This window comes from Monodon monoceros, unplaced genomic scaffold (genome assembly GCF_005190385.1).
Source record: "Monodon monoceros isolate NGI ecotype Baffin Bay Population unplaced genomic scaffold, NGI_Narwhal_1 Super_Scaffold_15, whole genome shotgun sequence".
Classification (NCBI taxonomy): Eukaryota; Metazoa; Chordata; class Mammalia; order Artiodactyla; family Monodontidae; genus Monodon; species Monodon monoceros.
In genome coordinates, this window is record NW_021703771.1 from 81,070,567 (window position 1) to 81,097,377 (window position 26,811).

At 51.0% G+C, this 26,811-nt stretch overlaps 1 protein-coding gene and 1 pseudogene across 1 annotated transcript in view; one reads left to right on the forward strand and one right to left on the reverse strand.

The window, feature by feature from the left end:
• IGF2R (insulin like growth factor 2 receptor) overlaps positions 1–26,811 on the forward strand; it is a 109,712-nt gene that overhangs the window by 23,631 nt on the left and 59,270 nt on the right. Inside the window, exons 3-11 of the mRNA XM_029224310.1 lie at positions 6,522–6,646; positions 8,247–8,345; positions 13,753–13,885; positions 15,125–15,254; positions 17,021–17,126; positions 19,652–19,814; positions 19,977–20,151; positions 20,987–21,090; positions 26,432–26,596. Coding sequence (XP_029080143.1) covers positions 6,522–6,646; positions 8,247–8,345; positions 13,753–13,885; positions 15,125–15,254; positions 17,021–17,126; positions 19,652–19,814; positions 19,977–20,151; positions 20,987–21,090; positions 26,432–26,596 — 1,200 coding nt within the window. The remainder of the gene's footprint in view (positions 1–6,521; positions 6,647–8,246; positions 8,346–13,752; positions 13,886–15,124; positions 15,255–17,020; positions 17,127–19,651; positions 19,815–19,976; positions 20,152–20,986; positions 21,091–26,431; positions 26,597–26,811) is intronic.
• LOC114896326 lies at positions 1,148–3,349 on the reverse strand (annotated as a pseudogene).

Consider the following 26,811-nt stretch of genomic DNA (forward strand, 5'->3'; position numbering starts at 1 on the left):
TTGATGTGAGTTTTATAGTGCCCGCAAGGGCAGTTTTTGTACTTAGAAACAAATATTAAGACCTCAACTTTGGTTTAAATAATATTACATTATTTTTGATAAAAAATCCTGTGTTAGTTCTTCCTTAGGCCAAGGATATTATATTGTTACATGTATAAATCTAACAGAGTTTAGCAGTCATTTATATGGGGTCTGTGAACAACCATTTGGTTCCATTTACAACCGAGTTGAATCATCTTCACATTTTAAAGTGATTTATACATTTTATATATTTGATTTCTCTTTAAAGTACCTCAGATGTCTGATCTGACAGTAAAAACTTAAGGACTAATAATAATTCTTAAAAATTTAATAGTTTAAATGTAGAAATATGATAAACCTGAAGTTCTCTTAGTTGTTCAAATACTGTCACAATTCTAAATCAATTGCTTAGTTATAACCTTTGAATTAGTTATAAAATTAGACATTGCAAGTATGTAAAAATACTGAATATGTTCACATTCCTCCTAAAATCCTAAATATTAATACCATGGTTTTCATTTAATTAATCTTTCTGGGGGTTAAAAACTAGGTGTCCACTTCATGAAGGCTGTTACCAGCCCATTTAACCGAGGTAGCAGACCCACTAAGGAAGGATGTTACGTGAGGTTACTCGCCACCAAAGCCTGGGATGCTGCCTGGCTTTTTTATAGGTGACCTGGGTGTAGGGTAGAGTGAATTCAGTTGTAGTTGCTGGTCATGTGACTTCATTTACTCTTAAGGAGCCTGACCCTTGACTTCAGGTGATACTTACTGTCTGATTCTTGTGTGCACTCACAGAAATCTACAACAGCTATCCAGGTTGATCGCTAGATTCAATTTTGTGTCTCTATTAACATGTGAAAATACCTTTTCCTCTTGTATCTTTAATTTTCTAAAATTATGTAATTCTATTGGATATTTAAGATGATATCTGGTTGATTTTTAGGTATAACTCATGTTTTCATCTCATTTATAGTCTCTCCTGGTTGTCTGGCATTGTCCATCAAATTTAAAAACTTAGATTCCTGTAATGTACTTTTGTAATCTTACCAACAATGGAGGAATTAATACTGTACATAGATTTTTGTACAAAAAAATTACCTGGAGCATTGGTAATGGTGGCAAATATGCTGAAACAGCCTAACTATGGGGATAGTTCAATAAATTTTAGTGCATTTTATTGATTTACTTGGTTAAGTCACACCATGACAGATATATGTATATATAAATATTTTTAAAACAGCCAACACTTAATATTCATTTATTTATTTGTAACAAATATTTGAATCAGTCACCAAAACAGACAAAGATCCCTTTTCTCATGGAGCTTACATTCTAGTGGAGTGGGAGACAGACAAGAACAAACAATGGCTCAGTGGTATATCAGACTGTGATGAATGCTGTAAAAAAGAAAAGGAAGGGGTGTCAGGAGTGCTGGGGGTCTCAGGAGTGTGTGTTCAGGAATATTCAGTGGGGTAAGTGTCGCTGAGAAAGTGACATTTGAGCAAAGACTTGAAGCCAAAAAGCCGTGGGTCACGTGGCTCTGGGGGAACAGCCAGTGCAGGGGACAAGGGGAGGGGAGTGTCTGGTAGAAGCGAGAGTAGAAATCTCAGAGTGTTCATATAAAGAGGAGCGGAAAAGTGAGGCAGTAGCTGTAGGGGAAAGTTGGACAGAGGGAAGGGACTCTTAATTTGGTGAAATAACACCTGAACAGCACACGTCGAAAGACACGGTACAATAGAGAAGGGAGAGTGGACAGCGAGGGAGGCCTTCCTTGCTGGAGCACATCGGAGACTAGCACGGAGAGGGCTGGCGGCCTGGCTGGCAGGCTCTGAGCGAGGTGCTGAGGAGGCCCGGCGGCCGCGAGCTGGGCCCCGAGGCAGCAGGTGGAGGCGCGATTGCCAGGCCCGGCAGCCTCAGCGAGGCCGGGTTGCGAGCTCGGCTGGGCTCGGCCGCGGACGGCGAGGGTGGCAGGCGAGGCCTGGCAGGCCCGGAGCGCGGCCTGGTCGGGCGGGCTCTGGTGAGCGCGGCCTGGCGCGCAGGGTCTGCAGGACCCGGCGCGGCCTGGCTGGCAGCGCGTGGCCGGGGCTGGCGGGCGCGGGCGAGTGCGGCCGGGCGGGCCTGGCGCGCAGGGTCGGGAGGACCCGGCGCGGCCTGGGCTGCGGAGCGTGGCCGGGTCTGGCGGGTGCGGGCGAGCGTGGCCTGTCGGGCGCCCTGGCGCGCAGGGTCGGGAGGACCTCCCGGGGCCTGGCCGGTAGCGCGTGGCCGGGTCTGGCGGGTCCGGGTGAGCGCGGCCTGGTCTGGCGGGCCCGGGCGAGCGCGGCCTGGAGGGCCCGGCCTGGAGAGCGCTGTCTGGAGGGCCCAGCGCGTGGTCTGGCGGACCCGGCGCGGTCTGGTGGCCCCGGCCTGGAGACCGCGGTCGGGCGGACCCGCCACGGCCTGGCGGGCTCGGCAAGTGCGGTTTGGTCTGGCGGGCGCAGGTGAGCGCGGCCCGGTCTGGGGGGCCCGGCCTGGAGGCCGCGGTCGGGCGGGTCTGGCGGGCCCGGGGTGCGCGGCCTGGTCTGGAGGACCCGGCCTGGAGAGCGCGGCCTGGAGGACCCGGCGCGGTCTAGTCTGCTGGGGCCTCGCCAGTGCGGTCTGGTCTGGTGGGCCCGGGAGAGCTCGGCCTGGTCTGGCGGACCCGGCCTGGAGAGCGCCGTCTGGTGGGCCCGGCGCGCGTGGCCTGGTTTGGAGGACCCGGCCTGGAGACCGTGGTCTGGAGGACCTGGCGCGCACGGCCTGGCGCGGTCCGGAGGACCCGGCGCGATCTGGCGGGCCCGGCGAGCTCGGGCTGGTCTGGCGGGCCCAGCGAGCGCGGCCTGGTCTGGCGGACCCGGCCTGGAGAGCGTGGTCTGGAGGACCTGGCGCGCGCGGTCTGGTGGGCCTGGCGCGGTCCGGCGGGCCCAGCGCGCGGTCTGGAGGACCCAGCGCGCGGTCTGGCGGGCCCAGCGCGCGGTCTGGAGGACCCAGCGCGGTCTGGCGGACCCGGCCTGGAGAGCGCGGTCTGGAGGACCCGGCGCGGCCTGGCGGGCCTGGGCGAGCGCGGCCTGGTCTGGCGGGCCCGGCCTGGAGACCGCGGTCTGACGGGCCTGGGGCGCGCAGCCTGGTCTGGAGGACCCGGCCTGGAGAGCGCGGCCTGGAGGACCCGGCGCGGTCTGGTCTGGTGGGGCCCCGCCAGTGCGGTCTGGTCTGGCGGACCCGGCCTGGAGAGCGTGGTCTGGCGGGCCCGGCGCGCGGTCTGGAGGACCCGGCGCGGTCTGGCGGGCCCGGCGAGCGCGGCCCAGCCCATTTGGCGCCGTCCTCGGGAGCTGGCCGTGGGCCTGGCGTGCTGGCCGCCGCCCCGCAGTCCTCGCCCGGCCCTCGTCCGGGGAGGACGGCCAGGCTGGCCGGTTGCCGCGGTTGTCTGCCGCGGTTCACTGCCGCGGTGCACTGCGGCCTCTCTCCGAGTGCCGGGGTCGGCAGTCGGTCCTGGCCGCCAGGTGGAGCGGGCAGAGGAAGAAGGCAAGGTGGACAGGCGGGCGCGATGCCGATGGGGCCTGACGCTGAGGGATGCCGGTGCCCCGCGCCGCGGTGGCAGAGGTCGGCGGGATCCCTCCCGGCCTGAGGCCAGAGCCCTCCTCGTTTTCTTTTCAGGGCGAACCCAGCAGTTATGAGGAGCCCCCAGGAGCTCTGGGCACAGGGCCGGATGGGGCCGCCGTGTGGGGGGACAGGAGGCGTGGGGGGAGGGTCTTCAAGGTGGGGGACCCGCAGCCTGGGAGCGCCCCCTCCTGGCCGCTGCGCGCGCCGCTTCCCACCGGCCTAGCCCGCCCTCCGTGTCTCCCGGAGCGCAGCGCTGCAGGGCGCGTCGAAGCCCCACCCTCTCTCCCGGTCCCAGGCACGCCCACTGTGGGCGGGGCTACGGGCGCTGTCCTCGGTCCCGCAGCCGCCTCAGGGCTTTTGCGCCTATGCAGTCGAAAAAAGATTTTCAAACAGAACCCTGGAGTTTCTGGCAGAGGAGGACGACTCTGGCAGGCCGAATCACGTAGGCAGGCAGGAGAAAGAACCGCTGTACTGTTGTTGGTATGGTGCTGTGGGTCTGAAAGCCATTATCCGCTCTGCATTGGCGTCTTAATTTTTACCCTTTCTACTCTCTGTCTCTCTCTTTTAAAGATCTCTGGTGTATTTATCAAATTGGACCAGTTGTAATCCTGAGGTCATGACACGCACTCATCATCAACCTGCGAGGTCACCTCTTTCTGTTTTTTAATTAGTTGTTTTGGATAGTGCAACGAACCCCTTCTCTAACAAAATCCAGGACCTTGACAATAACCACTGTCTGTGTGGTCTTCCATCCTCCTGTTTCTCTTCACTGGAGGTAATCATTCGCTCACATCCTGTACTTGTGAGCGAATGATTTTCTTTCTTCTTTCCTCTCTTTCCCAGAGTCTGTCTGTCTTTCTCTCTTTCTCAAATGTCTGGCTGTATGTGGTGTTTTCTACTTAATAGAAAGTATGTATCACGCTGTGTGTAATTTTTTGGGACTTAAGTGGTAACAATATTATATTGTTGAAAGACAACTATATTATCTTTCACTGTGATTTTTTCCTCTGATTCCTACGTAATATTGTAGATCTACCAAAGTTAATTTGTCCACTCTTCTCCTGATGGGCATTTGAGTTGTTTCCAGGCTTTTAAGAAATTAATTAATTAGGTTGCGCTGGGTCTTAGTCGCGGCATGCGGGATCTAGTTCCCTGACCAGGGATAGGACCTGGGCCTCCTGTGTTGGGAGCGCAGGGTCTTAACCACTGGACCACCAGGGGAGTCCCTGTTTCCAGGTTTTTGCTAGTGTGAAGAACACGAGATGGTCTTTCACATGTTTCTTTTCATGTATACGTCTATGGCTTTTGCTTATGTATTTATCTAAGAGTTGAATAGCTAGGCCGTAGGGTACATGAATGTTCAATGATAGGACACAGTGCCATGCCCACTTATGTAGTGGTTGTACCAGTTCACACTTCCACCAGCAACACAGGAGAGCTCTGGATCTTCTCTTCTCCCACATTTGGTGTTTAATTTTTGTCGATAGAATGGCTGGAATTGGTAAGCCGCATGGTCTTGATCACCAGTGATGTTGAACATCTCTTTATTTATGAAGGTGTTTTTCTCCTGTCTGATCATGTCTTGTCCATTTTATATTGAGTTATCTATTGCATGTGATCAATTCTTTCCCTCTATAAGCTTTAGAATTTTATCTTTGCCTTTGATATTAGAATCACCATACTGTGAGTAGGTGTGGGTTTTCCCTTCTCTCTCCTCTCAGCGTGTTCTCTCTGTCATACGTCGTTCATTTTATTTCCTAGAATTATAAAAAGACTTCTTTTGTTTTTGTGTGTGAGTATATATCTTCTTGATGCTAGTTCTTTGCCAGCTCTTTGTGTCTCCTAGTTTATAACTTGTTCTAAACTTTTTTAAGCTATATTTTAAAAATAGCTTAAATAGTTTTCCTTAAGCTACTTTCTCATGAATATAAACTTTTTAATAAGCCACAGTTATTATTTTTCTTTGTAGTTAATGCTTTTGAGTCTTCAGTATTTCCCTACATTAAGATCTAAAAGATAACTCTAGCTTTTACTGAGTTAAAATTTGGTTTCTGATGTTTACATCTTTTAATCCATTTAGAGTTGATTTTTGTATACAGTGGTAGGTAGGGATTCAGTTTTTATCCTTTTTCCTGTATGGATTGCCATTTTGTTTCCAGTTTCATTTATTGAACAGTCTCTTTGCTCACTGACCTGATATGTTACTTCTACTGTGTATCAAAGTTTGACTCATAGATATGTCTGTGTGCTCTCTGTTCTGGTGTCTTGATCTTTGTTACAGTCTGTTTGTCAGTTATTTGTTCCTGTGCCAACTACCATCATATTGATATTATGGAGACTTTTTATTGCAATAATATCCCAGGCAGACTGAGAAGTGATCACCGTACTTGTGGACCATTTTAAAGAATTTTGATTCTATAGCATGTATGATGGGAAGTTATTGAAGAATTTCAGCAGCCAAGCTATATATTCTGATTTATGTTTTTGGTGCAAGATGGATGAGGAAGGGAGGATGGTGAGGGACGAGACAGGAGTTGGAGGCAAGGGGCCCAATTAGGAGGCTGTTGCCAGAATACAGGTGAGAGGTGACAGTGGTTTCAGTAGTTGTAGAGAAGGAGAGAGGTGGACGCATTTGAGGTGCAGGTAGAAGCAATACAACTTTCTGATGTGACAGGTGAGAGGAAGATAGGACTGAGTGCAATGTGTTTGGGGCTGTGTGGGGATGCCATTCCTGAGACGGAGAATTCTGGGGAAGGGGCCGTTTGTAAGTTTGTAAGCTTTCAAGTGAATTATAGTGCCATTTTTAATTTGCTGATGCTTGGAAATAGCTCTGTGGTTATGAATGTTTTATGGCTCGTTCATACGCTTTTCTTTCCGAATAGGTGACTCTCATTTGAAGAACGCAACCAGATCCCTCCTGGAATTCAGCACCACGGTGAGCTGCGGGCAGCAGAGCACAAATCACAGAGTGCAGAGTAGCATCACCTTCTTATGTGGGAAAACCTTGGTGAGTCCACACAGAGGCACTTTATAATCTTTCTTTTAAAAACGTTTGTCCTTGGGGCGTTCTTGCTGTAGTGGGTGTTCTAGGGCGACCAAGGGAGCAAAATTATAAAAACGCGAGCAAACAGATGAACAGGAACCCCAGCCTAATTACCGTCACCATTAAGAACCAATAAGTAAACAAATCCTAAGCCTAGAGTTAACAACGTTTAAGTGAAACTTGACCCACATCCTGTGTAGAACTCCAGTGTAAAGGTTATAGGGTGTTAACCTCAAAGCACTGTTGAATGTTTATGTTGCAGCATCAATTTTTCTTTTTTCTTTCTGAAACGCCTTCTCGCAGCATTTTATTTTGATGATTGTCAAGGCAGTGTGTTTATTGTTTTAAACATTTGTCCTCATTTACATTAAATGGAACATATTAACATGTGTCTAGAAGAAGCCTTGGCCAGTGGGTAATGGGGTTCCCAGCTTCTGGGGTGTCACTAGTGTTGAAATGGGACCTCACTGTCGAAAGCGTGATGCCGGTGTTCTCGCTGTCGGCGTATTGCATGTGATGTTTTGATTTTAATCTTTGGTATTTGGAAAGGGGCTCTCAGCAAATGGTTGCTAGCTTTTGGCAAAAGCAATTTGTGTACAAACCCTGTGAATGTTCTCTAATCAGAGTAAGAATCCAAGTGTTCAGAAAAATCAGGTTGAGTGAAGCTTAGGCGGTTACCAGATTGCTTTGAAGTATCATTTTTAGAATTTGGTGCTGTGACTGTTGCATTTTCAGGGCCATACTGTCTTGTCTGGAGAACTTTAAAAATAGAACTTATGTTGTTAATTTTGGACCAGCCTGTCAGTTGCACTGTTGCCCATGTTGAAACCTTGGGAAAAAAATCTGTTTGCAGTGGTATGAAATCTGGAGGTCTGAGTTACCGAATAAGCTAGCTTGTTGTTTGAATTTTAACTAAATTGTCTTCAAGAATTCTGTGTTCACCCTGTGAGAACCAGAATTCACAGAACTCTTCATATTTGCACATGGGCGCCCAGAGGTAAGTCCCCGCCACGTCTCATCAACCAGCCACACTGCGGCTCACCAGTTCGGAGTCCTCGCTGGTCCCCTTCTGCTGGGAGGGGCCGCCCTCAAGTGCAGGGGCGTCTGAGCAAGGCTGGTGTACGAGCTCGGTCAGGTCCAGATGGGCCTCCTCCCGCGGCTTCCAGGAAGCATGAGGTCACATTTTCTGGCTTTGGTTTTGTTGGCTTTTGGTTCAGAGAACATTTGGAGTTTGAGAGTGGGAGGTCAGTGAAGATTACTTCCCATGAGCTTACTGTACTCGCATAGTTGGGGCAGTAGAACAGTTTTGGATCATTTATAGCCAAATTCCAACATGATTTTATGAAGCTTTTGTCTCAGAAGTTTTGGGTTTGGGAACTTCTTGATGACCTTGTTTAACTAAAACAGTTGTGTGTCATTCCCCACCTCCCGCTGCTAGTTTAAGATTTTTCGTTAGCCTTCACTGTTTCTGACTTAAAAAAAAAAAAAAAAGGAACACTTTACAATATGCAGTATGCTAACTTATTTTTCCTTTTTTTTTTTTTTTTTTTTTTTTTAAAAAAAGGGAACTCCCGAATTTGTAACTGCAACAGATTGTGTGCATTACTTCGAGTGGAGGACAACTGCAGCCTGCAAGAAAGACGTTTTTAAAGCGAATAAAGAGGTAACAAGGGCCCTTCAAGGTTACATGCTTGTGCAATACATCCTGGGACCTTTAGGATTTGAAGTACTGGTGCCAACTTTTTGGGGTAGAAATCTTATTGTGGTTTTCAAACTCCATTTGAGCAGAGATACCATGTGATTTAATTGTTAAGTTGTCCTGGGTGGTTCTTATTCCTACGACGGGGCATTTTAAATACACAGGACGGACTGGAAATGGAATGGCTCACTTGCATAGAGCAGGTTAGCTCTTGGTTTCCGATGCCATGCAACTCAAGAGCCGAGTCCCAAGTCGAGCTTGGGTTTAGGTACCATGCCACCTACAGATGGCATTTCCTCAGCCTTGGGGTGGCTTCTGGGCGCCTTGTGGATCCAGGTCAGGTGTGCCTGGCCCTTCAGTTCTTTGCCAGCTCACCTCAGAGACTAGACGACTGTCATCATTACTTCCCTTCTTTCTCTGGTATCTGGTCAAGTGTTCCTGGTGGTTGGTGAAGCACCCTCTTCCCTAGCCTAGAGCCTCTGACTTCCCCTGGTGCTGGAGGGGGCAGAAGACAGTTTCCTCTGCCGCTTCCCCACTCCCACCAGCCCGGGTCTTAAAGGTGACTTCCTGTGTTCACCCAGACAACAGTCTTCATGGGTTGAGTTTTCTCACTTTTCTCCGTTAGTTTTCTGTTCTGAAGGGTTGAGTTCAAAGACTCTCAGGAACTAGGAACTGACAGATGAGAGTAATCAGTCATTTCTGCTGATGACCTAATGTGTTGTCATTTAAGAGGGGCAAAAAGAGATGTTTGTTCTTAAAAAATAAAACAGAATTTAGGGATTCGCAGGGGGAGGGGGAGGGAGCGGGAGATTAAAAAACAAAAACAAATTTAGTTACGAATAGTAAGTTATCACTGACTCTTCAGCTGTGGCAATCTACAAAAGAAAAGGCAGTCGGAATGCTGCCTCCATGGGTGTAAGGAATATTCAATGGGAAGAAAGTCCAAAGCGTGGGAAGAAGTAAGGCCTAATGAAATGACATCGATATTTAGTAGGAGATGGTGTCAAATTTAAACTTTGCATTTTGAAACTTAGCTTCAGCTGTTTGCCAATGTACAGTTAACGGCAGGAAAAGCATCTCTGAACCGCAGTGCCAGACACCTTCTGCTCTCCTGTGAGACCCCAGGCCTTCCAGGCCCCATGGAGGTTCCTTCTCTTGGGCCCTGGTTCTCCAAATGACAGTTATTACACCCATTTTTCCTGTTTTAACCGAGCGTCCTTTTTCCTTGCTTCGCTGAACTGACAGTTGTTTCCCACCACCTGGGGAATAATCGCTTCCCCAAAGAAATAGTGACTTGTTTTTGATTTTCTTTGTGCTATAGGTCAGAAGTCACAAACTACATCCTGTGTTTGTACAGCCTCAGAACTAAGAATGGTTTTTACATTTTTATAGGATTGTAAAAAAAAAAGCAGAGAAGAATACACAGCAGAGACCTACGTCACTCACAAAGCCTAACATGTTTACAGAACAAGTGTGCTGACCCCTGTTCTAAGTCGTTTTGGGGGGTGGGAACGGGGAGATACAGTCTGTGTTTTTTCTCAGGAGTGACGTTTAACTTCTCTTAGAAGCTAAGCTGATCCAAAGATGCAGGAGGAATGCTGGTATGTTCCCAGTGATCATTTCTTTGGGCCTGGTTGGCAGCTGGGCTTTATTCGTGGAGTTTTCATTTATCGAGGGCATGTTGTGGGCTAAGCATTAGGAATTTCCTTCCATTTTGAAAGGGTTGTTGCATTCATGGAGCTCATAGACCGGAGGTATGGAGGGCATCGCTCTGCCTTAGGTGTAGCTAGATTAGACGGGAAGAACCAGAGAGCATGATGGCTGCAAAAGCAACGCTGTCACCGCCAGCAGATCACTATGAAGCATAGTCCCTTTTCACTGTCTTCAGTAGGATTTGATTAAACCTTACAGGCTATGATAGAACTTCAAAAATTATATGAAATGTCGAAACACTCATCATTCCTTTAAAAAAAGCCTAGATTCCACACCTTATTGACAGCTCCTCATTTCTTCTGTTGCTTTGGCTTTGTCAGATTTAGAATGGTGTGATGAGCAAAGAACACGGTGGTTCCAAAAAGTGCCTTTTAAACCCACCGGTGTAGTGCTTGTTCAGTGGATTCTGGTGGGGTCGTTTTAGATCATAATTTCTGTAAAAGCTCGTGGACATGCATCCCCTACCATCCTACTCTTGGGACACACAGAGGATGCAGAATTGGCAAGCTAGTGGTCTTACCGGAGTTACATAAATACGGTTAATGTACATCCATACACCGTTAACAAGGGTGACTCAGTGTGCAGTGTGGGGAGCTGGCACCAGCCTCCTTCCCCGGCCGCTGCATTCCTGCGCCGATGAATGTCTCCATTGCTCTGCTCGGGGGAGCAGGAAGTGGGAGGACTTTCCCCAGGAGCCTTGCTTGTTTTTCCGATGCTCCCTCCAGTTCTGGGGGGCGCTGCGCTGGGCGTGTCTCCTGTTCCTTCCTGGAGTCGGGAGACAGCCAGAAGTTGCTCACGGCCTTGAGCCGGGTGTCCGCAGCAGGCGTGGCTCACTGGAAGCCCTCAAGCCTTTCGGTGACATCGAGCTAGTTTCAGGAGTGTGGCCCCATCTTCCCTCCTGCTGTGTGCCGTCCCGCTCCCTCGTCTTTATTTTGTAGCTGGAGAGTTGCTTCTTTGTCTCCTTTCTTGAATTGCTGCCCCGTTGCGTTGAGTTCATGTTTCTGTGTTATCCTGCTAGGAGTTGACAAGCTCTAGATTTGCAGGATTATGGACGCGGGTTACTTTTACTAGAGCCTCCTCCGGGTCTGCAGTCCTCCCTTTCTTGCACTTCTGTTGCCTTTCTGCAGGACGTAGTGCCAGGCGTGGTTCTGGCCTCCTGACCTCACCTGCTCTGTGCCCATGTTCGCCCTCCTTGGTTGGCATCAGCATCTCTGGTCAGCGTTGTAGGCAACGGGAGACTTTGCTTTAAGGGTTTGGTTGAAGTGGGTTTAGGTGCCCCCCTGAGGCTCCGAGGGGGTGCAAGTCCTTGGGTTCCATCCGTTTGCTCTCCGCAAAGTCTCTGCAAACAGGACAGGGGAAGAGGGTTAGTGGGTCAGCGCATTCCTGCGGGTTTGATAGCATCTTTCTGAGACACATTTAAAAGCTAAACATTAACTTTTGTAAACGGACCTGCCTGTGAATAGCTTCAGTTTTCTAAAAGCCAATTTAAGGAAAATTATCCATAGGAAGTGATGAAACAAACTATTTTGAAATGATTGCAGCGAACATGAGTTTTTAGAATATTCCTTGGCTGAGGCGATTAAAATGATACGGGGATGTTTCACATAAAGACTGGGCGACCTGGGCCTTTACTCGGGGGCACATCTCTGGGCTTGAATGCCTTGCCTTCTGAATTTGGTGGAACTTCGAAAGCACAGGGTCTTGCCACCTGTAATGGGTTCCTTGACATTCCTCCTACACCCCTTTTTTTCCCGCCAGCGTTGAGGTATAATTGACAAATAAAACTGCATACACTTAAAGTGGATAACGTGATTTGATACACTCCTTGACTTAAAAAAAAACAAAAGACCATTCGTTCATAGGGATGAGAGAGTGCTCATAAATTAGAATCCAGCTAGAGGCCCAGAGGCGGAACTTCTCTTCATGTTAGTGAGCGGGTGTTCAACGGACCCGTTAGGTTCTGGGTACTGTCCTAAGCCTTGCTTAGGGCTACAGCGGTGACAAAGGCCCTGTCCTCGGGGAGCTTACACTCAAGTTAGCAGGTGGAGGTGCCTGGTGATAGACACCAGTGCTCTGAAGAAGAGAGCTGGCGATGTCAGAAATGGCCCCCACTACGCAGGTGACCCTTCACCTGAGGCCGGAACGCAGTGAGAGAGCCGTGGGGCTATAAGGGAATCATTCCAGGTAGAGGCAGCATCACTTCCACGGGGCTGATCTGTACCCAGAAGCCAGCGTGGCTGCGTGGGGGGTCCCCGAGGCTGGAGACCGTGGAAGAGCTGAGATTTTGCCCTCAGTGTGATGGGAGGCCACTGGTGGATTTTGAGCAGGGAGTGATGTGACCCAGTGGAATTTTAAAAGGATTGATCTGGTGCTTGTGGAGACATTGGCTGGGGGAAGGGAACATGGGAGGTGGAACCAGGGGTCCCGTTAAAAGAGACTGTTGCAGGCGAGAGGTGATGGCAGCTTGGGCACGGGTGGTAACGGAGGAGCCCGATCCAGGGTTGGGTTTGAAGCGCTGAGAGGACTTGCCGATGGTTTGGATGTGGAACGTGCATGTGGAACGTGGCCTTCATGGTTTGGCCCTGAGCAATGGGCTGAACGATTGTGCGTTACTGAGGTGGGGAATGCTGGGATGAGAGCAGGTTTTGAGGGGGAAAAGGACCTATTTTAAATATGTTAAAGTTCAGATGCTTTTGTGTATCTAAGTGACAACGGTAAATAACAGCAGGTGACACTTACATTGACTCACCAGGACCTGCACCAAGAGCATTACATGTATTAACTCGTTCAGTCTTTACAGCAACCCTGTGAAGTATCGATAGTTACTGTTATTATTCCCACTTGACACATGGGGAAACCGAGGCACAGAGGCTCGATTGGCTCGTGGTCATACTAAGTGTCAGCCCCGGAGTTTGGACCCAGGCGTTCTGTCTGCAGAGTCTGCTCATGAACACATCTTTTGTGCTGCCGTTGGCTGTGAAGTCTGGGCTTGCGGGGAGAGGTCACGGCTAGAAACATACACTTGGGAGCCAGTGGCGGGTACCTAATGCGTCGTGCACGAGGTCACCAGGGGAATGAGTGGCCGAGAGGTCAGCCGTGGGACACCTTGCACTTAGGGTCCGTTCAAAGGAGGTTGAGGCACATTCCCAGCAGGCTGAGAAAGCAGGCTGTGGGCAGAGGGACCCCAGGAGCCCCTGGAGGCCAGGCAGCCAAGTGAAGAAAGAGTTTCGGGCAGGGGAAGGCCATTGGCGTGAGGCCGGGGGGAAGGCCGAGAGTGGTAGTGAGGTCAGAGTGGGTAGTGGCTGCGTCCAGCAGAGGGTGACGGAGAGGGAGAAAGGACAGTGAGGGTGGGCAGGCGGGAACGTCTGCGCTGGTTGCAGGGCTGTGGCGTGGTGGCCGCGGGGGTGTAGGGACAGGGGATGACGTGCGTGAGAGGCGGCAGCAGGACAGCACGCCAAGGGGGGACGGGGATGGAGCGGCTGGGAGGGAACAGGTGGGCAGAAGCAGCCGGAGCCCTGTCGGCCTTGGCTTTGCTGTCATCGGGGGACCTCACGGCGTGGAGACTGGTGTCCCATGATGTGGGGCATAGGCTTTGCTGAGCCCCCAGCCCCCAGGAAGGTGTGTGTCAAAGACTCGTGTTCTCTCCTGTCTCTCCTAGGTGCCGTGCTACGTGTTTGACAGAGAGCTCAAGAAGCATGATTTAAACCCACTGATCAAGATCAGCGGTGCTTATTTGGTGGACGACTCTGACCTGGACACTTCTCTGTTCATCAACGTTTGCAGAGACATAGGTCTGAGTCCGGGGGCGTTGTGGGTGGGGATGGTGAAGGATTTCTCTGGAGGCTTCAGTATCTTTGCCCTTGCACCGTACTCCTTTGTGGATAACCCTGTCGCTGATTGGGCCCTCTAAGAAAGCTTGTCCCCAAAGATGCTCTCTGCACAACCCCTCCCCTTTGCCCCCAGGAAATTCTGATGCCATCGCGAAGTCCATTCTGACCATTGGCCATGCCAACATGTTCTATCTGCCAGATGCTTTGGGTTTCAGGATTCTCAAGTAAACCTTCCTTCTCATGATGAGGGGAGAATTGGCTGATTTGGGTACTGGGGGTGCTGAGAGCTGCCGGGGGAAAGGAGACATGGAAACCCTGCCCTCGATGAGTGCTATAAGACTTGAACTAGGTAGAGCCCAGGCTGGGTGATATTTACCCATCCGTGGCAGAACTGTTTTAGGGCCCCTGTTATGTGGTGGCCTCTAATTTAGGCGCTGAGCTGCAGCACTGAGCACATGGAGGTTCCTGCACTCTTGGGGAAGATGCACAGTAAACCCCCTGTAACGTGTAAGGTAGCAGGTGACGATAAAAGTAACGCAGCCTAAAGAGAAACACAGCTGTAGTCATTGTGGTATTGCTGCCGGCAGGCTGCACTGTCTGGCTGTTATCCCAGGCACATCTAGTTTGTTCTTTACTTTACTCCTCCCCCAGACTGGTGAGGTAGGCGCCCTGACAGTTGGATCCGTCTGCAGTTTGACCAAAGTTATAGAGACAGAAAGGAGTGGATCTAAGATTCGAACCCAGAACTGTCCATAGGTTGTTTCCATGAATCTACTCATCTTTCCACCAATCCACTCCACGGAGACCCTTCATTTTCTTGTCTGTAGGTGATTCTAAGGTTCCTGTAGCTCTAGGAGAAGGGCTGTGTCCCTTAACTACCAGTAGCATCTCAGTCCCTGTTTATCGGCACCTCTTATGTACCAGGTACAGAGTGAGCATCTTACATTGTTTCGCCCTCACCTCCCGGCTGCCCTGCAGGGCAGGAAAGCTGTTCCCATTTTCCACTTTCAGATCGGTCGTTGGCTTGCCCAGGGTCTCGGGATGGGACCTACTCTTCTGGGTTTCCGGACCTCTGCTACCTTATATCACTTATGGAGACTTAAAAAAATTTGATAATTTTTACAAGGGACCCTGGACCTAAGGTTAAGTGTGATTGCTACACTTGACACATTCTCTGATTCAATGTCACACGTTTTACAGAGGTGCTACGGGCCACGAGTCCGGAGGTGCGTTCCTGTCCCACCGGCACTGCCGCCTGCCTGGTGAGAGGGGACCGGGCATTCGACATCGGCCGGCCCAAGGAGGGACTGAAGCTCATGAGCAACGACAGGTCGGTCTGCTGGTGGCATGTGTAATCTTCAGCAAGAGCCTGGCTTTTCAGGGAGTTGCAAGAATATCCCTTTTCAACAGGGCTTGCAGAGTTACTACTTCGCATATGCTTGTAAAGTTATTGGTCGTTGCTTGAGTCACGTAGGCTTGGTGACTTAGGCAGGAAAATGTGTATCATGATCCAGCCCATGTCCATACGGGTATCCACTTCATGAAGTCACACCTACCTTAAGGTGTGTTTGGGTATCTTCCTTGCTTTGTCACCTGTGACGTTGGTTTTACGTCCGTGGTTTTATCTGTTCTTTAAAAAACACCGTCCTGGAGGCGAGTGACAGGAGGGCCACTTTGCCACCGCCCTTCTGGGTGCAGAGTTTGCTTCCCGACTGGGACGAGGGGGCGCTCCTTAGTTCCCGGTGGGGATGTTTCATTTCTCCTAATAAGCTGTGTTGTTTACACACATTTTTCTCCTGCGTTTGTACCTCTCTCGGTGGGGAGAGGTTTTTCTCCAGTGTGTCACACGTGACCACATCCTGAACTTAGATCGAGGATTTTGATTTTCTCCCTGTTCCAGGAGCCTTTGGTAAACGCCTTGCTGCACCTGCTCTAGTCTGGAACTAGCGGTGTGTCACCGTGTGCAATAGATCACACTTCTGTCCCCAGAAAGAGCTGGAGCATAACCTAAATTTAAAAACATCTGAGAGGTTTCTATATGTGCGTCTGTATTCGTTTGCCAGAGCTGACACAGCAAGTGCCACAGACTGTGCGGCTTCAACAGCAGAAATTTGTTTCCTCTCAGTTCTGGAGGCCGAGCTGTCAGCGGGTTCTTCTGAGACCTTTCCTCTCGGCTCGTAGACAGCCACCTCCTGTGTCCCCTCACGGCCTCTCCTTTGTGTGTCTGTGTCCTGATCTCCTCTCCTTATAAGGACACCCATACTGTCTGATTAGGGCCCACAGCAGCGAACTCAACTTAATCACCTCTTCCAAGGCCCTGTTTCCAAATACGGTCACATCCTGAGGTCCTGGGGGTTACGGCTTCAACATACGAAGTTTGCGGGGACACAGTTCAGCCTATCGCACCGTCCTAAGTGATAAATGGGTGTCTTTCCCTACTGGGAGGGCTAGAGACGAATTCGGAAAGTGTGGGCATCGAGCGAAAGCCTGAGCGTGTATTCAGAGGAAAGGAAGGTCATCTGTTTTCGGTGGTCCTGTGACCGGTGCACCGGGAACTGTGGCCACAACCCACAGCTAGGCCAGCACCCCCATGGGTGGTTCCAGGCTCTGCCTGGCCGCGGGAGGCCGTGTCGCCAGGGCGCTGGGCTGTCTTCAGGCTTAAAAAAAAAAAGATCTTCCGCTTGCACTGAGAAGTGGTTGTTTAGAGAAGAAGTGGTTGTGTAGCCTTGCGGGCTGAAATGCAATTGGCTGGCTGGGCTGTGTTTGTTTTGTTTTGTTAGATTGTTTATAATCTTTTTTGTTGTACTCAAACAGCTTTTCTTAGTATTTAAGTTTATATGTTGGTTGTTCTACTTATTTTTTTAAAGCACTCATTGAAGTTTACTTAAAAAAATTTTTTTTTCCCCAAATGGAAATAAATTTAACTTATTTCGTACTATGGCTTCTTTCATAATGTAAGCTTCTGTTCTCCCTTTCTGCACACATGGGGAAAGGGAGAACAGAAGCTTGAGCTGAAGGCTCAGGGCAGCAGACTAATTGGAATGTAATTTGTACTTTTGTAATCCTAACCCTCTTTTCTCGACGTGTATCCTCCAGGCTTGTCCTGAGTTATGTGAAAGAAGGGGCAGTTCATCCAGACTTCTGTGAGGGTCACAGCCCGGCAGTGACTATCACGTTTGTCTGCCCGTCGGAGCGCAGAGAGGTGAGTGGCTTGTCTGAGAGGACGCCCCAGTGGCGTGAGCACAAGTCAGGGTGGGGCTGGTGCAGGACAGATGCCTCCGTGGAGGTGGCAGCCATGCTTCCTGGGACTGACTCAGACGCACGTGCTCGGCTTGCTGTTTGCTGTTTTTCAACGACCCGGAGGGGTGTCTATGCTAAGAGAATGGTGTTTTGTTCAAGGGTCGAGTGCGATATTAAGTGGTTCATAGACAGATTTAAAAAAATTGTAGAGCGATGCTGGTTGAAATGAATATTTGAAAAGACCGTACGTATCATCCGAAACCTGTGATTTCACGTCTGTTAGTGCTTCAGATGAGGCACGGTCAAAATAACTAATTGGTTTATAGAAACATAGTAAGAAAGGAGTAGTACAGATGGTATGTAGACCTGGCAGAAATGGCTCGGGCCAGCGGCTGAGGTTCTGGGGGTGGGTACCAGTGTAGGAGAATTAGGGCCAGAAGGGAGGTTCCTGCCAACTCAGAGTGGAGCGTGTCACCCCGTCGCCTGCCCGCCTCCGCCCTGCCTCCCCCACTCTCCCGGGCAGATTGACCACCCTGTCCTCTGGCTGTTTACTCAATTCGAGTGCGGTTGTAAACTCCTTGAGGGTCGGGCCTGCGTCTGGGGTGTCCTTGGGCCCCGTGCCCAGTGGTGTCTCCCTGGTCCACTGCTGCTTAAGTGTCTTTGCAGATGCGGTGCTCATGAGGGGAGACATCCCCAGGGAGGAAGGAAGGGTAGGGCTTTCCTCCAATTTATTTCTGCCTTCTCCTTGTAGAATGAAGTAGGAGGAGCTGAATTCTTTTGCCAAAGAATGTCCTCCCCTCCCCCCAAACAAACGTGGAATTTGCTCTGGTTTCTGGCAGGCAACTGGCCGTGTGTGTGTGTGTGTGTGTGTGTGTGTGTGTGTGTGTGTGTGTGTGTAGGGGGGCGTGTATGGAGACAGAAGTGCAGTCCAGCCAGCTTTCCATTTGTTGTCCCCAGACTTCTAGGGTCGCGTGATGTCTGCTCAGCAGAGACCTGACTGACCGGTAATCAGCGTTAGTCCTGAACGTGATATTGAGGACTATTTATTTATACTATCCATCCTACAGATGTGAATCAGAGTCTTTTGAGCCTGATGAGATGTTCTAAGCCGGCAGTGGTTTTAGTGTGTTCCTTTCTTACTTGTGCTGCATTCAGTGAGAAATCATTTCACACTATCACGAGGGAGAGAATGGAGAAGTTCCCCTCTGTTCTCCATGGGATGTGAGGCCGTTGGGCTGGTGGGCTATCAGTGGAGCTGAGGGTTCTGTTTCCAGCCTGACTGTTCCCTGGGTAGAACTTGGGTGACGTGGGCTTGGACCCCTTAACACTTGAAGGTTTACTGAAGAATTTCCACTGGCTCATTGAATGCTTCTAGGAGCTGGATCTTGAGTAAACATTCACACAGATCTTTTTAAAAGAGTTTTATTGAATTTATGTACTATAAAAATACACCTGTTTTAAGTACAATTTAACGGTTATTAGTGTACTAACAAAATTGCACAGTCAGCGCCACGGTCTGTGTTAGAACTTTTCCATTACCCCAGAGAAGCCTGCTGCCCAGTTGCCATCACTCCCCTGCTCCCCCAGCCCCGGCAGCTGTGGACCACCTTTCTGTCTCGCCTTTCCTGACATCCCACACAAGTGGAGTCACACAGCACGTGGTGTCCAGCTTCTCTCACTCAGCACTTGGTCCACATCACTGTATGTATGTCTGACTGCTCTGAGCCAAGGGCTTAAAGCGTAGATTTTGAGTCAGTAGTCGGGGCTGGACTGCAGCTCTGCACCTTACTAATCATGTGAGGGTAAACCCGGCACTTAGTCCCGTGCCTGGCACGTAGCAGGTGCTTGGTAGGCGCTTGCAGAGTGAGGGGCCTGGAATCAGCACAGCTCCTCCTGATGCTAAGGCCAGGGAGACGTTTCTCCCAGGGAAGGTTAGAAAGATGACACCGCCCCCCGGTGAACAGTGACTTCGTGGCATCCTTCCCAGAAGCCGGGTGTGTGGTGGGCGATACCCTGGCTTCACCCAGGGGCAGGAACAGATGTGAATACAGGTGAAGTGTGCCCTAGAGCCATGGACGTTCCCGTGGAAAGGGGCTAGGGACCATCTCCCCAGATGCATGCAGGCTCAGTGATGTCCACCCAGCGGGCAGGGGTGGGGGTGGGGGTCCATCTGGCACAGGCTCAGCGGCACCTGTGATTGAAAGGGGTGCACGGACCACAGGCCATTCACACGTCATTACTGCTTGCCAGGGGCGTGGTGGGCGGGTGATACCACGTTCAGGGCGGGCTCACAGGCTGACTCCTGCGCGTGACTCTGGAAGGGACTGGAAGGGTTTCAAGGAAATGCAGTCGTTGTAAGGCAGACAAAAGAACAGAAAAATGTCAAACCCCAATAACATACCTTTGGCTTTTCAGAAGCACAGAAACATCTGCATTTAAGCTTCATGAAAAGAATTAATTTCATTCCTTTCACCCCGTTCATGATAGGGCACCCTTCCCAAGCTCACGGCGAAATCCAACTGCCGCTTTGAAATCGAGTGGATCACTGAGTACGCCTGCCACAGGGATTACCTGGAAAGTGGGAACTGCTCTCTGAGCAGCGAGCAGCACGACATCGCCATTGACCTCCAGCCGCTCAGCCAGCCTGGAGGTGAGTGGGTGCCTGGGGGCTGGGAAGTGGGAGAGGGAATGAGAGCCCAGGGACCGAGCTCCCCCTGCCCTGGGGTGGGCGTTTCAAGTTTGATGCTGTCACTTTGCCACCCACACCTGTGTGCGTAACAGAGCCTCTTCTTGTTTATCCCCTTTTCCTTAGCTTCAAACTCCTCGTACTATACCGCAGAGGGGGAGGAATATGTTTTTTATTTGAAAGTCTGTGGAGGAACTGAAGCACACATCTGTGATAAGAAGGATGCTGCAGTTTGCCAAGTGAAGAAGTCAGATTCCACTCAAGTCAAAGTGGCAGGGAAGCTCCAGGGTCAAACCCTTCGGTGCGTACAGCCTCCACGTAACTTCAGGTGCATCGTGTGTGTTCCTGTGAAACGTAACATACTCCCCCGCCTTCCTCCTCCTTCCACCTTCCGCACAGCACAGGGAAATCAGTTAAGCTGGCATGATTTTCCTGCCTGAGTCAGGCAGGTGCCGTCTGTCCCTGACCAGTGGATGCTTTTCCTGGCTTTACAGTAAGAATGCTTCTGTTAATACGGTTCGCTTTATAATCTATTGTTTGCAGGGAACCGTACTGTAGGAAAGCTATTTCATTAGTTGATATGGCTTTTGTATGTTACAATTTACGTTTCCGAGGAGTTTTGATTTTTCTCTGGTGGTTTGAGAATCTGAAACACCATGGGCATCACACACAAGTGTTGAACAACTAGGAAAACGCATTCATCACAATTCTCGTGACCCTTACCTCGGTAGTTACCTTCACAAAAGCTTTATCAAAATGTAGTTTCTCTGAGCTGAGGGACCAGGATCCCTCAGGTCACACTTTATGGCAGTTGCTGGAAAAACTGTGTCTTCTTGGGCATTACTTATTTTGTACAAAATCTGAAAATGAGAGCAGAAGAGGCCTCATGGTCCTAGCAAAAGCTTCAGTGCCTTTTCCCAGCCAGTTATTACTTTGAAGTAAGAGGACGAGAAGCCCGTCCATTTGGAACTCATCTCCTGTAGACGGTTCTTCCCCAGCCTGCGAGAGGGCTCGCTGTTTTGTGTCGCTGCTGCTCTGTGGATGGTATGCGAAGGCTCACTGTAGAAATGTTTAAGGATTCAAGTTTCTTGCTTGGTTCTACCAAACACGTGCGTGTGTGTATTGCAAAAACCTAGGTACTCAGACGGAGACCTCACCTTGGTGTATTTCGGGGGCGACACGTGCAGCTCTGGCTTCCAGCGGATGAGCGTCATCAGCTTCGCGTGCAATCAGACTGCGGGTGAGTGCGCCCTGGATCAGCCGCGTACCTGCGCGGGTGGGCGGGCTCCGTGGAGATGTGGAGCGCTGAGTGGGGTGCCCAGACGTCCTCCTGCAGACGTGGCCCCTTTGAGGCCCCCTCTGTTGTAGCGGGTAGGAGTACCCCACCCCGCCCTGCCGACGCCTGACACACACGTCTTGTTTCCGTTTTCTGTTTGTGTGGGGACTGGGCCCAGAGTCAGGCTCTCTGGGAAAGCCTCTCTGTCCTGAATTCTGGCTCTCCCGGAGTGCGCTCAAAGCCGGCAGTCTGGGTTTACTCACCACCTTCTGATGGGTTGTCACTAAACAACTCTTCTTTTAGGAACTGAGTTTCTAGGTGACCCTTTTTGCAAATGGTGGCCCTGCTGTAGAGGTGGGATTTGGGGATCTCAAGAGACCCCAGGGCAACTTTAAGTGGAATGTTTGGTTTTTCTGAGTGACTCGGAGAAGCTACCTTGACGTCACAGTGGCACTGGCATTTCACAGAGCCGCACTGCCGTCCGTATCTCAGAGATTCTGAACACAGTTTGCATCTCTTGAGAGGTGATGGGATCCCACCATCTTGAGAGAGCCGTCCAATCAGTGGACCCCCAAGCCGTGACCCCAGGTGCCCCGCAAGCCGGCTGAGCCCCTGCACAGAGCTCCGGTCTGGGAGCCGCCTGGGTCTGGCCCCGTCCGCACAGCCGGCACAGTCTCGCACGGCCGCCCCACCCCTGAGGGTCTCCTGGCCCCTCACTGTTTGTTTTGTGTGTTTCTATGGTAGAGCTCTTAACCATCTGGTCACGGGGCAGGTTCCCGCGTGACTCACTGCGGGGCCTGTGGGAGGCAGCTGTGCGTGACGGGAGCCGTGCTCCAGAAGCAGCTCTGGTGGTGGAGGCAGGCAGGAGGGGTGGCGACCACCGCCGAGCGCTGGTAACCCGCCCGGAGAGTCGGCAGAGAGTCACCTGGACTGAAGCGGGAGGGAGACCTCACAGCAGGACACCCCTTGACTCCTGGCGCCGCTGGCCATCGTCACTGTTGTCCTCAGCCCGCTGTTGCCTGTCAGCCCCTACCCCTGCCACGTGCGCTCCGAGCTCACACTGGAGGCATGTTCTCAGTTGATGCGTTGGACACGTGATAGTGGTGCGTGTTTGCTCAGACCCTGCGAAGCCCAGGGATGCCGTGATGGCTGAGAGCTCCCCGGGCATTTACACACCAGCAGCAGAGAGAAAGATGAGGATGGTGATGGCGTAGTGCAGGGGACGTGGGCAGGCTGCAGGTGCCTGGCAAGGTCTGTCACCTGGGCCTTTATCCGGAGGGAGGCCCTGAGGTCAGGGGTCTGGGGTCTGGCTACCCCCGAGGACCGAGGCAGTTAAGAGGAGGTGCTGGGTGAGGGAGCCCTGCAGGACAGTTAGGGGCAAGCTGGGCGCAGAAGCCGGGTGGCCATGGGGGCTGGTCTTTGTGGCAGGAGGAACAAACAGCTCATGCAGAGGCGGGAATTTGGGTAGCCGTGAGCAGGTCAGAGCTGGGTGTCCAAGCCATGGCTAAAGAAGGGGGTGGAGCAACGTTGTGAAAAGCTTATGTGTCCTGCAGAGGAGTTGGACTTTATCTAGAAATCAGCGTGAAGGGACTGAGCAGGGGTGGCCATGCATCTGGCTTGGACGTGGCCTTTGGATCCATCTCCCTTTGGTTTGAATGCCCGCCCTGCCTTCCCCAGATTCTCCGTCTTTCTTCCGTCATCCTCACCTCTTCCAGGCTCGTAGGAGACCCTCTCTGAAGTCCACCCCTTCTACTCTGTGTCCAGGCCCCTGGGAAATGCAGCCTCCTTCTTATCCCAAGTCCCCAGACCCTCAGGCACTCGGGCTGCCCGGGTCTCCCAGACTCCCCTGCTGCTGGGCTGCTCTGCGGTGGGCGACTTGTGTGGGCCGAGGCTGCCTCTGTCCTGTCGCTACCTCCTTTGGCCCTGTTCTGTGCGCACTTTTTATAAATGACTTGGCCGCGATCTTTGGGAACGCGCTGATCTCACCTGGGCATGTTGGGAGGATGGAATAATGATCCAGAAAGATCCCAGCAGACGAGGAGGATGTTGAGAAGGGCCCTTGGTCAGGGGCTCCCAGGGAAGAGGGATGGACATCCGGGAGTCGTGCCAGGAAGCTAGAGCCCAAGGGGGCTGAGGCGGGAAACAAATAGGAGAGGCCATTTGTTTTTCCTTTATTCCTTTTTGTCATACACATTTTCGAATATATAAGTGGAAAGAACATTATAGTGAAAACCTACACACCCACCACTCAGGCTTAACAGCTGTTAATGTTCCACCAAACTTGCCTCACGTTTATATGCTCTGTCACGTCACCAGTGGATCGTTAACACTCCACCCAGACTGCAGGAAAGGACGTTCCTTCACGTAACCTCAGTGCCATTATCAGACCTGACAAAACTGATAGCAGTGCCTTAATCCTGAAGACTCATGTCACTGTGATCGTGACACGGAGACCAGATCCAGAGACTTTAGGTGTTTTTGAGCCTACTCTCAGGCTGGAGCTGGATTATGAAATATTTAAGACTCCTTCTAGGTCTGTGATTTGGAGCCAACTGTAGGTACTATGCTCTGTGTACGCTAAAATTATTCCATTTTTACCTTGTTTGAATTTAAATTTAGAGTTTTTAGAGAAAACCCCTTGGTGGATTCTGTGTTTATTGGTAATAATGTATTTTTGCATGTTGAATTGGGTGTTGATTGGCTATGGAATATTATGAAATGTGGTTTATAGTTCAACTTGGATCTCCAGGAATTATTTATGCTTCTGAATCTAGGGTTTCATGCATTTCAAGACACAGAGGTACATAAGTTTATTTTTTTGTCCATAATATATATATATATATTTTCCTATTTGTTTCAATAACTTATATCTAGTTTGATGTAACGTGATACCTGATTATTGGTGATCCTGTTGCATAAGGACATTAGACCGTTTTGGGGGGAGGAGTGCGGTGTGTTAGCATAGGCCAGTAAAAACTGTCCACAGATTCAGGTGACTCATGATCACACTGAAGACTTAGTTTCTTTAATTCCGTTCAGGCCTTAGGGGGCTGTGCTCCACGTGGTCGTGTGGGGACCTTTGCATTTTCCACCTCGTGTTGCTGCTGCCTGCGGACATGGCTTCCAAGGACTCTGCAGAATGGGAACAGCAGTTGTTTTTTTTAATGGACCAGAACTAAGAGGCATGGCCCAGCCTCAGAGGCAGTGAGGCGGGAAGTGCAGTTTAGTCATGGGCCTAGAGGGAAAGATAAACCGGTTTAGTGAGCAGGCAGCACGGGTTTCTGTCCCAGAGCGGTGGGGGGATGGGGCAGCCGCCTGCCGCTCAGGCCAGAGCTGGGTTTCACTGGGAGGGTCCACTTTTTGCCTTCAGCCGGTGCAGAATCCACATACCGCCAGGCCACGTAAAGGGTGTGCTGGGGGATGTGCTGGAGCCTGGAGAGCCAGGAAACTTTCAGGGATGAGATTGGTGGAGAGATTACAGAAAGTCATCCTCATCCAGCTCGTGGCTGGGAACCGTAGGGCTTAGCGGTCGTTGTGTTTAAATAAACAGCGTGGTTTGGTAGTGGGGAGTCTTCCTTTACTATTCTCCTCAAATTCTTGGAGGAATTAAATAAGAATGCAGGTAGGGTGCATGCCAGTGGTTATTTAAATTTTATTTAAAATGGGCTCTCCCAGCAGATCATTCGTAAGTTTCAGATGCAGATCTAGCTCCTGAGTAGGAATGGACCCTGGAACCATTCATAGGATCGTTTAATCGTCTGTAAACTTATCTGGTAAAAGAAAAGCACTGTGACTGCATCAGGTTTTCAGGAAACACAGATCTTCTCTGAACAGTGGAATATACCAATCCAGCGGGACTAAACTGTATGTAAACCTTGAAGGGGCAGAGGGGTGGGGAGCATGTGGGAAAGAGGCGAAGCAGCTTCACTGCTCCGTCGGTGGAGGGCACGGCGGACCCCCAGCTAGAGCGGGTGCTGTCGGAAGGGAAGTTGGGAGCGCTGGTTCTTAAAAGAGAATGGCTTAGAGGACTTACTAAAAAAAAAAAAAAAACCCAACAAACCAAAGACACACAGTAGCGCAGGGAAGTCTTGCCTTGCGGTTGTGAGTCTGGCTCCGGGGCCAGACCGTCTGGGCTTGATTTCTGGCTCCTCTGCCCTCTAGCTATGAAGCCATAGGCGAATTATTTAGCCCCCCTAAATCTGCAGAACGGGGCTAAGCTCGTCCCTGTGTCGTAGGATTTCACGGTGGAAATACGGGAATGTATGTGAAGTACCTAACACAGAGCCTGCTCTCTGCATCCAGCCCCTGTGGAGGGCTCAGTGCTTCGCATGGCGCCTGCCTCAGCTTGTGCTCCGTGTGCCTTAGCCGCTGTCGCTGGTGTTATGATTACGATGTTTATAATATTAAAGATTCAATAGAAGTTGCAGTTGAAACAGCATTCGCCCTTGGTACAGAATATTATTTCCGTTAGAACACTGTGCACTTCAGGGCCCTAAACCTCAAGAAAGGTAAATCATGTAGGAGGTCCAGAGGAGGATTATTAAACCATCAAGGGGTGGAAAACGCGCCTTCGTGCCAGCAGTGCACTAGCTCGGAAAGGCGAGGGGATAGAATTTCTGGTACGGGAAAAGTCAACAGAGTTTGCTGAAGCCCACGCTACGTGGACGGGGAGGCGGCACATGAAGGCCTGGCTTGCAGAGCGGAGCTGAGCCGGGAGGGCTCACGGTTGAGAGCCCCGTGGGGCTCCCTCGGGCTGATTGGAGTGGGGCGTTAGAGACCCACGCGTGCCAGAGTCCCCAGGATCCAGGATGCTGGCCCTCTCGGGGCGAGGTTACTAAACCTCGGCACCCTTCAGTTGGGAGCGGCTGCAGACCTTATCCCTCTTCCGTGCTCATTTTAGGGGCGAGTCCTGGGGAACGCGTCCCGCTCACATGCACATCATTAAGCCGGTGGCACTTCTCTGGAACTGGAGCCCTGATCTCTGCCCCCCTTTCGGTGACTCCCTGTTCTGGCTTGGTGTTTATGAGCCTCTCAGAGACTGACCGCTGCCTGGGGCTCACACCCCGCTGAAAACAGGCTTCTGTCCTCTTGAGACCATCCCACCTAGATGAAAGGGACACAGGCCTGCCCTGCAGGGTTTAGGTCGTGTGAAACGCAGTGAAGCCACTCTGATCTCTGGGGTTTGAGCCCGGAACTTGTTTGCCTGCACACCTGCTACGGGTGTCCTGTTTGCTGTCTCTGCTCCTGGGACGTTCCTGGGTTTTGGTCACATCGTGGGTGCTTTCTTCCTTTTGATGTGGCACAGGTAACAGTGGGAGAGGGGCTCCCGTGTTCACCGGGGAGGTGGACTGCTCCTACTTCTTCACGTGGGACACGAAGTACGCCTGCGTGGACGAGAAGGAGGCCCTGCTCTGCGGCGTCTCCGACGGGAAGCAGCGCTTCGACCTGTCGGCCCTGGCCCGGCACTCAGGTAGGCCCACCGCCCGCTCCGTGTGTGCTCGCGCACGTTCTCTCGCGTCTTTCCCGCGAGCACGTTTGGAAATGCTGTTACAGTTTTCCTTGTCAGCTAACTGTATCGTGGCCTTTCCCCGCTCCTCACGGAGCAGCATGAATTATCAGAAATGACACTGAATCAGGAGGCGAGATATCTGAACTTGAGGTCGGCGTTACCGTTTTCTACTTGGA